The 16,171-nt window shown below is 39.3% G+C and overlaps 2 protein-coding genes across 2 annotated transcripts; both read right to left on the minus strand.

Annotated features, from left to right (window-relative positions):
- Positions 1 to 7,787: 7,787 nt before the first annotated feature.
- LOC102708758 (very-long-chain aldehyde decarbonylase GL1-11) lies at positions 7,788 to 11,246 on the minus strand. Its single transcript, XM_006663633.3, has 7 exons — positions 11,083 to 11,246; positions 10,865 to 11,002; positions 8,941 to 9,086; positions 8,728 to 8,847; positions 8,435 to 8,647; positions 8,259 to 8,339; positions 7,788 to 8,175 (listed from the first exon to the last, which is right to left on the minus strand). Exons 1-7 carry the CDS (start codon positions 11,113 to 11,115, stop codon positions 8,106 to 8,108), a joined length of 801 nt encoding a protein of 266 aa, XP_006663696.1. The 5' UTR covers positions 11,116 to 11,246; the 3' UTR covers positions 7,788 to 8,105.
- A 2,717-nt stretch (positions 11,247 to 13,963) lies between these two features.
- LOC102704189 (elongin-C) lies at positions 13,964 to 16,171 on the minus strand. Its single transcript, XM_006663071.3, has 3 exons — positions 15,867 to 16,171; positions 15,668 to 15,773; positions 13,964 to 14,299 (listed from the first exon to the last, which is right to left on the minus strand). The coding sequence occupies exons 1-3, from the start codon at positions 16,051 to 16,053 to the stop codon at positions 14,218 to 14,220; spliced, it is 375 nt and encodes a 124-aa protein (XP_006663134.1). The 5' UTR covers positions 16,054 to 16,171; the 3' UTR covers positions 13,964 to 14,217.

The raw sequence follows: 16,171 nt of genomic DNA on the forward strand, positions 1-16,171 counted from the left end.
GCAATCAGTGAGTGAATCAATCAATCAAGGTGCATGCATCAACCCTCTCTATGTGCAGCGAGCGAGCTGATCAGACAGACAGACGTACACACTGTCGACGACGACAGCATTTGCGCATGCATATCAATTTGCAGGAGGAAATTAGGAGAAAGAAAGAGTGCAAGTCTGGGAAAAGATCCAATTAGGCAAGGATCAGATCAGAATTTTAGATCAGATATATACTAGTATGTCTATAGCTATGTCATGTGTGTGTGCGCGTGCAGTGCATGATTAGATGGCATGTCTTCTCATCATCCATCAGGTTTTGTTGTTTAGGTATATATTGGGTGCTGCACTGTGCACATGTGGCCTGCTTTTTCTCTTCTTTAATATATTTTTGTTTTCTTCTTTGATTTATATATTTCAGAAAAAAAATCCATATATATATATATGCAGCTTAATTAAGTAATTACTTTGCCACCCAAATTTCTCTCATAATAATGGTATAGAAAATTTATTTATTGGACAAAACATAAAACCGAGGAGCATATAGTAGAGAATGCACTACTGTCTGGGTTTTGTTTCTCCTGGGAAAATTATGTTTTAAAAATATATATTCATTGGTCTTGACTAGTCATCGATGCTGTCTGGAATTCATTAGGCAATATTCTTGCTAGCTAAGTCGTCCTGATCTATCTAGGTGGTAGTGTGTCTCCATCGAATCTGGAATTTCTAAATCGATTCTCTTGCCATATATGCAGGTCTACATGTTTATTGAAATTCAGGTAATAGTTTTTCTTCTCAAAGAAATTAAGTTAATAGTTCAGTTCCAAGAAGAAGCCACTGAAAGAGAATAAACACTGAGAACTAGTTAGTTCAGTAGGAAAAGGCATCCGAGGTGCTCCCTCCCACCCAATTGCAACACCATCATCGATGAGACAATATACTGAGAGAGGTACATATCGATCGGTAAGTGAAGTTCAGAATTACTTGTGAAATTTTCCGTCTCAATCGAACACCCAAATGAATATATCTGCTTTTAGTTGGAGCGAGGGTTCAAGCATCGCTAGCTCTACATGCGTGATTAATTTAGCTTATTATTTTCATGATGCAACTGACCTCCTCGATCTACGCTACTGCTACCTGTCTAGTACTAGTATCAATCTGACTCTGAACTAGTCATGCCCCAGCTGCTATAGCTAGGTAGCAGAACATAATGCTGGCCGGAATGGACGCCAAATCGATTACACGTCGCGACATGAGTTCTTCATTTGAACAAGGCACTTAATTAAAACAAGAATTGGCGTTCATGAGACGGACAAGATCAGAACCACACGGAATCAGAATTGTAGATCGATCGATGCAGTACGTAGTGTATTACTACTAATTGTTGATTAGCATGTCATGGCTAGCTAGCTGGTGTTCTTTTCTTCTCGCTGTCATACACTCCTCCACCTGATTACATGTATATAATTAGCTAGCTAGACATATATAATTAGTCGACTAGTAGTCCCTGGAGCCATAAAGTTGATGCTTGTGAGATGTGTTTGTCTTGTTGCTTGCTTTAGTTTAATTGCCTTTGTCATTGTTTTCTCACTGCTTTTCCACATCCTTGTCCCGATATCTTCTGTTTTTTAAAATTTTATTGCTGACCTAGCTAGCTAGTCTCTAGTGATTGCTGCGCATTGTTGTCAACTTAATTACAGTGCACATTCTTTGTTTGCTTTCATTATTACAGGTAATATGTATGAATTGGTAGTTTGTCATCTGAGATCTGACTGTATAAACGTAGAGGTTCACATGGCACTGTAAAATTGTTTTGACCCATGCATAGGCATGCATATGCAGCATGACAGCAGTGAAGAAAACAAAAGGGACTAGTTGAATTCAGAAAAACAAAAGGTTTGTCCAGGCCAAGGCTGTTGCTTGCTGCTGCTGCGACTGTACACACACATGTATGCATTTCAATTACATGAAGGGTTGGCTGGCAGTGGATGTGGACTAGCCCTTTCTGCGCAACTGTTAATTGGCCCCTCCTGGCCTCCTGATAGATAGATAGATGTATATATGATCTCTGAGATATCTTTAATTTTTCTCAGTGCACAGGGCCTCTGTTAGTGCTGGCTGGGCTGGGCAAGCAAGCAGGCAGGCAAAGATTCTTTTGCTGTTGTCTGATGTTCCCAGTACTCTGACTGAAAGCTGCTTCACACTAAAATTAAGACTGTTCTCATGTGCTTGCTCTGAATGAAAGCATCTGCCTCCGTCTACAGGATCACATGGTGGGCTAGAACTCTATTTTGCACCAGCACTAGTTGGTTACGGGTGGGTACTCGATCGGACCGTCGAGTCAATCTTCGTCTTCGATCTTAGAGAAATTTGAATCCTATAAAACTGATAATCAAATTACATTTCAAAATTATTTGGTTTCGGTATTAATTATAACCGAAATCATCAATAAATCCATAGAAATAGGGATTGTCGAAACTCATAAAATCAAAACACAAAAACCAAGTACGAGGATAAGAGTTAGTGCCCGCCTAGATCTACCCCTCGAAACCCTTCACTATCCGTTGGTGCCCACAAGCAAGTGCGAGGATAAGAGTTAGTGCCCGTCTAGATCTACACCTCGAAACCCTTCACTATCCGTTGGTGCCCACAAGGCAAGCGAAGTGATGGAGTGGTGAAATGGTTTGACATGGTCACTGTAGCACAAGCATTATTGACACATGCAACACATACAGAGGCAAAGACGTACCGTGTTAGAGATATAGATACATACGGTTAAAGATAACAGAGTTTAATTGAAACTCTAGAGATCAAGATAAAATCCTAGAGAGATACGATAGAATATTTATCTTGTACTCTAAGTTTCTATCTCCTATGTACCATATAAATATACGCATAAGGGTTAGTGCAATATACAACAGATCATAATAGATCATATGATTTCTCTCCTATCCAATATTTTCTACATGGTATCAGAGTCTAGATCCTAACACAAGTCGTCGATTTTGAGTGCACGCCGGCATGCCGGCGAGCCCATCCAACAGGCTGGCGAGCCATCCAGCCGATCAACGCGAAGACTGACACCAGCCATCCGTCGTCGATATGCACTGATCATGGATCACTCCTCCCCGCTGCCATGCAAACCGCTCGTCCGAAGGGCACATGCATGGGCTCAATTTGTTTTTGAGAACAAGACGGCGAGGCTGCAGCTATCGATCTTCAATTTCTTTTTCACTTTTCACCATGCAGTAGAGAGCATGCATTTAATTTTCTCTCTTTCATTAGCTTTATAGATTAGATTTTCTCTAATTATAGATTAATTTTTCTTAGCCACCATATATCATCCATAGATTAAATTAGATTAGTTTCTTCTCGCTAGAAAATCCCTAAATTCTAGCGGCAGAAGCAGAAGTGCGGCGACATCAATCAACTAGCAAGCAAGCACTGCATCAAGCAACTGACGTCTTTACCAAATCTCCACGTCCGCCATCAACAAAATTGAAGTAACACCACCGATGGTCTACACCAACATGGGAAGAACACGACGCCGCTACGTCCACAACGATGGATATTTATCTCGCGTCCTCTGATAGAAATCTCTGCAAGACGCTTCATCGACGACGGTATCGACCGCGTCATCTACGACGGGCAAAGACTGTATCAACTTGGCATCACTATGGTGGTGACCTCCTACACGACGTATGGAGTACAACAAAAAATTGATGACCTGACGTTAACAGTGTTCTCTTGACATCTGCAAGATGACCCAAGGGCATCCTCTGACATATGCAAAGATGCTTTCAATGGCATCCTCTGACATCTGCAAGGTGCCTCATCTATGATCGTACATCTGTCTTCAATTTTTTTCACCTTCGGCTATATACGGCTACATCAACTACCATGTCTACACCGACCACGGCTACCACATGATCGACTACCTCGACAAACATTACAACAAGTCATCCTCGACAACTCCAGTCAAAAGCGTTCATGTCATCGCTGTCGTCCATGACACTCCCGCTATGACTATGGGAGGGAATAGAGGAGAGAGACAAGGGATGACACAGAAGGGGACGTAGTCACCAAGGTGGAGGACCGAGACGACACGGAAGGAGACCCAGTCACCAAAGTGGAGGACTATCCATCAGAGATGTAATCGATGATGGAAACAAAGAAAAAAAAGGTGAAACATAAGATTTCAAATCCAGTCGCAAACGTTCGCTTCGCTCCCGTTACGACTGAGGGGGAATATTAGAGATATAGATACATACGGTTAGAGATAACAGAGTCCAATTGAAATTCTAGAGATCAAGATAAAATCTTAGAGAGATACGATAGAATATTTATCTTGTACTTCAAGTTTCTATCTCCTATGTACCTTATAAATATACCCATAAGGGTCAGTGCAATATACAACAGATCACAATAGATCATATGATTTCTCTCCTATCTAATATTTTCTACATGCCGCCCAACACTAGGTTTGAGGGAGACTTAGTAGGTTGTGTCCCGGAGGAGCCAAGGATGATGTTAAGCATGAGAACTGGCAGGCGGGTAAGGGTGGAGCTAGGTTTGTGTGCACGCAACATGCGCGGTTGTGTAGCCTGAGTTACTAAGGACATGTGAATAGCTTGCAAGGATCTACTGGCTTATTTGGTGATTTGTGGGAGGGTTTTTTTTTAGTATTTTGGTCTATCTTTGTTGTTTTCGTCAATTGGATTAATAGAGGATGATGGCTAAATTGATAAAAAATCGTTAGTCAAAGTTGAGATTGATGACCTAAGTTTATTGGCACTGTCTTTTTGCCTCAGGTTCAGGTTTTTATTGGGTGCGGTCAATTTTGTCCACCCCTACAAATCTACCATTTAGAGAATCATCAAAGACAAAAGATAGTTCTGCTATTTAATTTGCCAATAAATTAGAGGCACTGCTACAAAACACACAAATAAAAGGTGGAATCGGTCGGAGAGGGGCACCAAGTCCCCAACACATTTGAACTGAGGTCGTGCTCCCCCCATCCACTGATTTTCTTTTTAAAAAGAACTAGTACGGGTGGGCCAGCGTAAAATGCGTGGCTAGCATCGTTATAAATTTTATATTTATATATATATATATATATGTGGTATCTTATCTAGATAATAATAATTTTTTAATTGTTTAATCGAATTTAAATTTTCCTAAATTATATTTTTATATGAAACCTCATTTAGACCTGTATTCTAAAATGTACTGGTACATGCTTGCATAATATCTAATTTAAAATTTAAAATTTAGATAGTTCTAAAATGTATTTATAAATGGACATTTTCTCTTAAGTTTTCAATTTTTAAGATATTTCCAAAAATTATATTTATAGATGGTTTTTCCCCTCCATATCAATTATTTTAAAATTTTTAATCCAAGTTTTGAATTTTTCTAAACAGTATTTACACATGAACTCTTTTTATTATTTTTCTTTATTTTTAGTTCTGAAATGTATTTCTAATCTGATTCTTTTTAACTGGAATTTTAGATATTTCTAAATTGTATTTATAGATAGATTCTTCCCTCAATATCAACTATTTTAAAATTTTTAATCCGAGTTTTGAATTTTTCTAAATTGTATTTACACATGAACTCTTTTTATTGTTTTTATTTATTTTAAATTCAAGTCAGATGATGGCCGAAGTCTCCTGTAGCTCTACCTAATCTGTTTGCGTCATATATATACAAAAATACTTTACTTAGTACCCACAAACATAGTAATCGGTCATTACCATCTTTGTCCGATTGATAATTTTCCTTTTGTCTGATTGTTCTTTCTTTCCTCGTATGTTTGTTTCGACTAATCTCTGAATTTCTATCCCGTGAGACACAACGTGGAGGTTACTTTTCTTATTACTTTAGATATTTATAAATTGCATTTATAGATGGACTCTTTCCTCAGCATCAATTATTTTAAAAATTTTAATACAAGTTTTGAATTTTTTAAACTGTATTTACACATGACTCTTATTATTATTTTTATTTATTTTTAATTCAAGTCAGATGACGGCCAAAGTCTCCTATAGCTCTACCTAATCTGTTTGCATCATATATATATATATATATATATATATATATATATATATATATATATATATATATATATATATATATATATATATATACACAAAAATAGCCACAAACATAGTAATCGGTCATTAGCATATCTGTCCGATTGTTCTTTTTTTTTCTTTTTCTCATATTTTTCTTTGAATAATCTTATAATTTCTAGCCCGTGAAAGACAACGTGGAGTCTTATTTTTCTATTATTTTTTTATATATAATAGATATTATTTATAAAAGTTACAAAAATAAGTATTGGATATTAAAATTTAGAAAAACAGAGTCTCTCGAACTTAGCCGGGTCGACAAAAAACATGTTGATATATGTCTATTCGATGGGAGCTTGTTGACGCAACATAATTCAACAGGAGTCATCTGAGGTGGGAAACATTTTAAACGCAGTTGTCGAATTATCGATGTTCGATATGGCTGGCGGAGAAAGCCGGTTGATCTAGGAGAGTTCGATAAGGCTCACAGCTAATGTAGCCTATACAAAATGTCGACCATTGATTGGACCCTATAATTTATCCCATATTCGATAAAGGCTGTAAAGACCATGTAGAGTTCAACGGGGGTTCTATTTCCATTATTTTTCTCCGGTGACATATATTTTTATAATTTTTCATTGAAATAGCATTATGTTTTTTTAAGAAAAACTCCCCTGACCCTCCCATCTCCTTTCGGTCTCTCTCACCATGCCAGCCTTTTCTTTTAGTGTGAGCATCTCTCATCTGACTAATTGGCTCACGTACAGCTGCGTGCCATAATTGTTTGGCTTTTCATAGGCATATTTATAAATAAAAAAATTGTAAATAAAAACTTTATATACTTAATCTTACTGATCTAAAAGTCAATGCTAGAAAATAAATTTTGGTGAAAAAGCCCACAATCAACTCTAAATTTGAAATTAAAAATTTAAATTTTGACTTATAAGCATCCGCTAAAGATGAAGGTGTTTGTGTAGATCCATCTTTACATGGCCTAAACCCTAAGACTACTTCTAATGGGTATTTATAAGCTATCTATAATAAGACATACTATATAATTTTTTAATATAATTTTTTAATAAAAGTTATTGCACATATTTTAATGTCAAGTGAGAATGAATTGTATGGTCATCTGTATTATAAGTTATTTGCTAAGAGCTATATCATTAAAGAAATTATTTTTAAAATACTTAGAGACAGTATGCTATATTTGCAGTTGAAGGTGGCCTCAACCCCTCGGGGCCTGCAGATCCCGCTCTCGTACAACCACCTTTGCAGTTGTATTGATGCACATGCCTTTTTATATGCAGAAACCGGTTTTGTTAAAGGCGGTTACTCTAAAAAATCTACAGAAACCGGTTTTGTAGTGAGGATAATGGTTGTGACCAGGTCTTATTTCTTGTAGTTTTTATTTTCCGTATTTTAGTACGTACCTCTCTAGTTTGTTTAATTTCTTAATTTGCTTTGCATGAGCGCCGATTCCTGTAATTCAAGCAGCTGTGGTCGCTTAGCTCTACGCAACGCTGGCTATAAAAGATGCAAGGCAAACTTAACTGCAATCTAAACACTCAGGCTACGCAGCACTACAAAATAAGTCGGTCGTGTTCGCGTACAAAGCCAGCAGATTTATACGCTAAAATGGCCAGCTTGTTTCGACTTCGAAAGTGGGCAAGAACGAGAAAAGGATACACCCAACAAAACAACCATACTAAAACACGCATGACTTACTGATCTGACAATTTTCTGATTCGATTAGTTCACTTCTGTCATGGCATATATCCCCGTCCAAGCAAACCACAAAATAGCGCACATCAAATTAAGCTTATGACAAATTACATCATGGAGGCCTCCATAACACAGCAGGGTCTCATGATGATAGTATAGCGAATTTGGGCAAAGAAAATCTAAAGTGTATGATCATCTCAGGTGATACCTGTGGCAAGGACACCTACTTCCTCCCATGAACACAATGCTATCAACCAGTACAAGATATCAAACCCTTGTTTCGATGAGTTGAACAAAGAGAAAGAGAGGAGCTCCCACAATTTACAAATGCTTCCCGTCTTTCACCTCAATAACCTTGGCATTGCGGTAGTCCTTGTCCGTCCCAAACAGCCTATCAGAAACATGAAGGCTCCTCAGGTAAGGGAGTAAGGTAAGAATGCATGATTCAACACAGCAAAGGCAACAGTTTCTTACCAGTCCATATAAATAAAAGTAGAGGAGTAGTTTCCTGATTTGGTGTAGAGCACACGATGATGATAGTCATGGAAGTCAGATCTGGTCATGGGGAAAAACACATTTAGCGACGGAATATTAACTAATGTGGTCCTCATACCATTTTATAGCACACTTAAAAGATCTAGATCACTTACCCTCCATATAGTGGCAGGAAATTTGATGGGCTCCATGGGAAGTGGTATCCACTGTGAGCTTCAACTGTCTCCAATACCCTCAACACCATCCACAGCCATAGAGTGAACAAGTGAGGACCAGTGAGGGCGGGACCAACAATTGTGGCAAATCCAAGGAATAAAATTTCAGCAGGGTGGGCATATTCAGAAGTTAAGCCAAAGGGTGTAGCATATCTGCCAGAAAATTGTTGTTTCAGAAAACTAGAGCAATAATAAAATGTAAAAGTAAGAGGCCATGATGCAGCATTACGTACTCATGGTGAACACTATGAACATGCTTGTATAGCCATTTGGTGTGCAGTGCCCTATGTCCCCAATAAAATATGAAATCCTCGAGTACAAAGTAGAAAAGAACTTGAGAAACAATAACCGTCCTGCACAAACGTAGGTGGCAAGTTAAACCATTGTAGTAAATGAAGTGTTACTTTGGTTTAAAGAAAGAATTAAAGGAATCCAAGTTTGAATACCAGTGTGGCAGAGGAAGAGAGCTCCTCAGGCCCATGAATTTGAAGGCAGGGTAGGAGAAAACCATTACAGGCAAGTTCACGCAGACATGGTACAGAATGAGACGCAGCACACATCTATTCTGGTAAGAAGGGGTATTGCTCTTCTTCTGCAAAGATCCATACACCTTTTTTTATGAGACAAGATATGGTAGCGAGTATAAATCTCTACTGAGTTGAACAGTGTTCGATTGTTCTGTAATACAATCCCCCCCTCCACACCCCCCCCCCCCCCCCCAAAAAAAAAAAGAACAGAGGGGAGCAAACGAGAAGAGATGGAAAGTGGGGACAGAATAAGAGCATATTCTCTTCTTTTGAAACAATTAAAAAACTAATGATTGTTCTTAAATTTGATTTTGTGATCAATAAAATGGCATGGCACTAACACCTCAAATAGTAATAATGTGACTTCTGAGTCAAGCACTGTAAATTGGGAACAATAGCAATCACAATCATAAAACAAAACTCAACCGACAGGGGAAGAGCAATCACAAGCATAGACACTCTGGGATGTAAAATATATATCTCCTCACCATCCCCATAGTGTACAAGTCAGATGTCCACATTTTGATTTTGATCAGGGTTGTATTTCTATGATTATGATTTTACAATACGTTTTTTACTGTGCTTTACTTTACAAAGCTACACAGCCATTAGCCAAACAATATACCTGCTGGAAACATATTGTGACAGATCTTCCTTGAAATATCCACATGGAGATTGAGTATTCCTTGATATATTGATGATATCCAGAAACAACTTGTCTTCACAACTTTTGTTTTTTAAAAGGTGCACGGTATATTACAAGTCAAAAGCATATATCTTAAAGCAAGGGGATTATAGAAACTAATGTGATCAGTAATTACTTTCCCTGTGAAAGAGATTCAATATTGGTAGTAGTGCATTTCCATGGTACTTAAAAGCGCAACAAGAGTTTTCCAGTAGTGATGGTTAATGGTTCGACTAATATATTGTACATAGCCTACACAACATAGATCTAGTGCTGGTGCAGAGATACCCCCGCATTTAAAGTATTCAGCTGTATTTAGTGCAAGCAAAGTAATCTGTTTGACCTGACAAAGATATGGAGTTTAATCCACAAAGCATGTACCGCCGAAACATTTCATATATCAAGGATTTGGTAGCTTGGAATTTTTATTTGTTGCTGTTGGGCAATGTAGTGTATGAGCAACGGTTAGAGCAAGTTTGAGCTAGTTGGTATCTCCAATTTTATCCATGTAAGCAACTGATAGGTAAGAGTTAGCATAGACAACAGATCACCTCTACGCTAGCTCTAATACACTAATCTCAACAATTTATTTGCCCAATCCACTTTTCATGTTTCTCTTTTCCTTTTGTAGTTTGTGTGTGTGTGGAGGTTTCCCCTTGAGTGAGGGGTGCCTCTTCTCTCTCTCTCCCCTCCACATCATCATTTGAGCCTACACGCGTCTTGGGGCTAGCGCTTAAGAGCTTGATGTGCTTGTTGTTAGAGCCATCCCCATCCACAATCAATGGAAAGTGTTAGTAGATGGACCTTTTGAGACGCAAGACACAAAAAAATAAATGAAAGTGGTCCTTTCTATTTCGTTTTCTTCGCACAGTAGTCTGACTTGAGGCGAGGCAGATATCGGGATGGCGTAGCAGGTAGCAGAAAGGCTCCCTGAAGCGGAATTCAATACATGCATTTATATATGTAAAGGGGAAAGGAATCGTTTTCTTGGTTGCGTGATCCAAACCATATGCGGTGTTCCAGTGGGATTGAATTGATTTGGTAGGTAGGCAATGAATAAAAGAAAAATGGTGGGAGCATTTTTTATTTTTGATGTTGATGTTGTTTGGGTGGAGTAGCAACAGTAGTGGAGTAGATTGATGAGAATATGGGATGGACCTGGATCTTGTACTTGGCGAAGAGGCCGAAGCGCTCGAAGAGGAGGGAGGGAAGGCCGGAGAGGAAGAAGACGGTCTCGTGGAGGAGGAAGGTGACGACGGTGGCGAGCTGGAACTCGGTGAAGCTGCTGGTGAGGCCCTGCAGAGGGGGGGGGGAGATCTGTGAGCAAATCTGTGTAGGAGAGGGCGGGGGGTGCGAGTAGAGAAGAGATCGAGTACCTCCCAGGCGGACTCGAGGGCGGACGCCGCCATTGGGAAGGGGGTGCTCCGGCGACCGGCGGGGATGGAAGCGAAGCGAAGCGAAGAGAGATGAGAGGAGAGGAGAGGAGAGGAGAGATTCTCCGGTTGTGTCGTGGCTGCCGCGACGCCCCTCTCTTCTCGTATATATCACCATGTGGCTGGCTGGCAAGGCGCCCTTATTATTAGCTGTTTCTGCCATCTGTTCCTCCCTCCGCATCTGCCTTTGCTCATCTCAGTCCTGTTTAGTTGCTAAATTTTTTTAAAAAAACATCGTGTCAAATCTTTGAATATTTAAATAGAGTATTAAATATACATAAACATTAAAACAAATTATAAGGTTATGGGAAAAATTATAAGACAAATCTTTTAAGCATAATTAGTACATACTTAGCCATAAGTACTACCGTAACCTAACCAACATGTGCTAATGATGGATTAATTAGACTCAAAAGATTCGTCTCGCAGTTTTCAGGCGGAATCTAAAATTCGTTTTTTCATTCGTGTTTAAAAACCCTTTTTGACATCTGGTCAAACGTCCGATGTGACTTTTTTGCCAAAAATTTTTAGCAACTAAACAAGGCCTATACTCCTCTCCTCTCCTCTCCACGTTATATGGTACACAAGGAAGACTACCCATCATGTCATACTCGCACATATTTCTCACGTCCCATACATGCATATGACAGATATATGTCAATATTATGAGTTGCTAGTACGCTTCAATCTCATATCAAAACCACTATTCCGACTATATAGGTGACACGGACGCTTATGACTACATCTCTCTCCTCTCCACCTCATCGTTACTCGACCAACAAATTGAACCGTTACAAGAATAGTTACAGTTGAGCTATTTATTTCTTCTCCCTTGGCATATCTGTTGAGATCTAAGATACGGTCAAATCCGATGGAAGCAGACAATTGCGAGTGGAACATGCATCGCAATGGTCATCGCCTCAATCGACCTCAACAACGACATCAGTTATGGGCACCGCCACTACTTTATTGGAGCTAGGCAGGCGACGATGGAAAACTAGTGATGGCGGCATGGGTCAAATCCACTCCGAGAAAGAAATGTGTGCCCAGCCCAAAGAACAATTTGGACCATGACAACTCGAGCAATGATGACTTGTTGTGTCAATGGTGGTGGATCAAAACGATGCATGGGAAGGCTAGGTGTCCCTGGCATGCACGTTTTAGCTCACAGTAACATCAAATAATATGGTAGCAAGGACGATAGTTAATGAGGTTAACGATGGTAGAACAATCCTAGGATAGGGAGGGTGGATGTGCTTGACCCTCGTGGCACCCATTGCAATGATGGTGAAGTGTGGATGGGATTTGTGGCCTAGGGACAAAAGTTGCACATTTGTTGTGTAGAGATGGGTTGAGGCTAACCAACAAAGTAACATTGGTGCAACATTGTCTATACATCGCCAGTTATGAATGATGTTAAGAAAATGGAGTTAGGATTGTAGGGATGGCCAAACAGTAGATGAAAACCTTTCTTGGAGGTTTTTGGGCCGGTGATGATGACACTTAAGTGGCATGATACCTCTTGAACTCATGCTAAGTCATCTCACTATCTCCCAGAGAAAACGCCAAGTGAATGTTGTGTTATATTTCTTTGGATAGACACTGACGATGCTTTGGCGTCACTTTCTTCCTAGGATCGTCACCCAGGAGATCTCATTTCTATCTCATTTGCCCTGATAATTGTGTTGGCGCTTCTATACAGTAGTGGGTCTGCACGAGGAGGGATCTTCTTCTCTCTTGCCCTCTTCCTCTACAACACTTTTTGCTAATGTCCAAAAGGACGGTGTTTCAATTGTTTGGAAGTATGGTGGATGGTTGAGTGGTAGTTACATCGTATGCTTGTATGTCTAGTAACGTCTGACCTTGTATAGAGACCATTGGTACGGTACTACAGTTTTAATCCTTTTAGCATGTGTTAGCTCTGTCAACATTTGTGGGGGTTTTCCTTTTCTTTTCCTAATAACAATCTCCTAGGGCTATAGGTGTGTTCACTTGGCCTGCTACAGTACAAATTTTTTATCGATTTTTACTCGCAAGCTTTCTGTACTGCTAAATAGTGTTTTGTGTAAAATTTTTTATATAAAAGTTTATCGTCTCACATTTCTTAAGTAGACTTTTAATTTTATAGCAGTTAATTTTATCATTTGCGCTATTAAATAGCTATAGAAACAAATAATCTATCATCATTCGTTAACAAAAGAACATAATCAGCTATATAAATTTCAAACATGGCACTGTCAGGTGCTATTCGTTTAAAAAAACAACTATAACAATAAAATACTTTAACAGTTTGATGGATTATCTACTTTTATAACTATTTGAGCTTATAAACGAAAAAAATATTTCTACTAAGTTAAAATTTTGTTTTATAAAATATCATATGAATTTTATTATATATAACATATCTTTTAGAAGGTTAGAAAGCAATAAGAAAAATCCAACAATTCACCCTCGCCTTCGGCGAGCTCTGCCCTTCGCAGTCCCACCCGAAGCCTGCTCTACTCGTCCCACTTTCTTTCCTCCACCCATTATACTAAGAGAATATGCTCACTCCTATGCTTATAAACTTAAAATTAACTTTTACGACTTAAATTCAAAGTTAATTATTATGTTTTTTGGCGTAAATTTAGAGTTAATTTCCAGGTTTTTCATCCTAATTTATTTTTCTAAAACTATAAAAGTGTATTTAACAAATTAGTTTTCAATCACTAAGAAGCCATTTTTTTATGCTTATCTTAAGCGAAAAGATGATAAAAGAAATCCATCCTATGCTTATTTCCATGGATAGGCGTTGTTACAATGCACAAGCCTGCTACTAGTGGGATGAATATCAGAGATGGATGTCCATTATTCCTGTGAAAAACCGACCACTTGCACACATGGGCATTGCCATCTAAAGTATGAGAGATGCCTTCTTACGCAACCACATTACAGCACAACACATCCATTACATCCTCTAATGTTTACATCACTCAAATGGGATGCAAACAAGGGATCCACTCGGTCCTCTTGTTTAGAGATCACTTCATTCATTCATTAACAAGAAGAAGCTGCTACTAAAACAATTCCAGCTCATCATCAGGTGTCCAAATAATTTGCAGCCATCATCAGCTCCAGAGTTATCTCAGGTTCAATTTGAAACTCAGATGTCTCCTTCCCACTACAAACCAAACAAACAAATAAACGGAGTTAGAAAATAGGCAACTGCAAATTGAACAAGCAAAAGAGCACCCGGTACATGTACATCACTACTATCATGTCGACAGTATTAGTATGCCATGCAGTTGATGTGGTAAAAACATTACCTCTCGTTGAAAAAAAATGTTGTGTGCCGTAATCTCAAAACGAGATCTAGTTCAACACAAAATCTGACAGGTAACTAACATCAAACATAGCCACAACAGTTTGCAAAAGTTGGTTCTCAACAATGTCGTTTTTTTGGTCCTGTTCAATCAATAATCTTCCCATCCATCATAATTGCTTCAAGCTATCTAAAGATGCATGGCAACATTAAGACCAGTCATTGCCATTGAGTCAACATCGTCCTGTTAGATCATCCAGCTCCCCATCTCCATGATTTTCACCAAAACTAACTGAATGTGTATTGTACAACTTAAGTAGGAACGGTAAAAGCGAGCATGGGTGCCTTAAACTTGAAGTAAATCTTAAAACGAATCTGTTACCCTGAGTAATAATATAAAAGATACACACGCATATATAGAGAGAATCAGAGTAATGACTGGTTTGGTTCACTAGTACACCCTACAAAAATGTAAGATCATTGTGGTAGCACAAGAAACACTAACATCAAAACAATTTGGTAATGACAAAAACTAAATCTGAATTCTGGATTGAATAGGTACATGCAAAAGCAAGATCTATAGAGTAGAAAACAGTCAAGATTGCAATGCATTTATGTTATTTGAGTTATTTCAGTTCATGGTCATATATGAATTGAGGAAAGTTTTCCACGTTTTAATAGTTTTGGAGCAGCCGCCACAAAAAATTGCATGAATCACATTGATTACAAAACCAGTTGACTGATTGGGTAGGGTAGGACTTGAAAGATACACCAACTAAATTCCTCCATGACCATGCCATTACCACCATAAAGTAGACAATAAATAAACTATAGGCGCACAGTTATTTGAAAGGTGTATAATGCCTTCCATGATTTTAATAACCTTATACACTGCACGCAAGCTAAGAATAATGTACGGGATGTAAATTTTGCATTCAGAAGTTGCACGCTTCACAATTTCCAAACAAACAAACATGGAAATGACGGTGCTTATGTTGTAGGGGTGTTGGGTTTCCTGGTCGTAAATATGAGACGCAGGAGCGGAGATTAGCTCTAAATTTTGGAAAGATGTATGCCGAGGATTAGTAATTATATATTTCGAAGGGAGCGAGCAATATTGGCGCTGAATGATTATTATGTGCTTCCCTTAAAAAAAAAAAAGGAGCCCAGAGCGATGGATCTTAAAAGAGAGGTGCAGAGGAGTAGAGGATTGGGATCCAAAGGCACCTGGAGTAGTGGAGCGACCAGTAGAAGTACTGGCAGATCTTCTCGAGGATGGGGGTACTGATCTCGGGGAACCTAACCTCGCCCTCGCGCGTCTCGGAGAAGCCGCCTGCGTTGAGTTGTTGGATTTGGTGGACATAGATAGGGTTAGGGTGGAGAATTTGAATGGAATGGAAAAGTAGTAGATGGAGAAGGGAGGAACCGGGCGAGGTGAGCATGTTGCGGAGGGTGTTGGAGACCATGGCGGCCTTCTTGTCGACGACGAACTCGAAGCCTTCTGCGCTGATTAGCTTGACGACGCCGTGCGGTGCTTCGTCGGTGGAGTCGTCGTCAGCGTCCTTGGGGTTGGCGTGGTGTCCCGGCGCCTCGCCCTTGCGGCTGCCCAGCATCCTTCCTTCCTCCTCCTCGATCCCTTGCGGATCCGACCCCTTCCCTATCGTGTGCCTCCTCCTCCCCCTCCCCCTCCTCCCTAGGCTAGTTCGGACAGGAGGAAGGGAGGATAATCAC

This window comes from Oryza brachyantha, chromosome 11 (assembly GCF_000231095.2).
Source record: "Oryza brachyantha chromosome 11, ObraRS2, whole genome shotgun sequence".
In the NCBI taxonomy this organism is placed as follows: domain Eukaryota; kingdom Viridiplantae; phylum Streptophyta; class Magnoliopsida; order Poales; family Poaceae; genus Oryza; species Oryza brachyantha.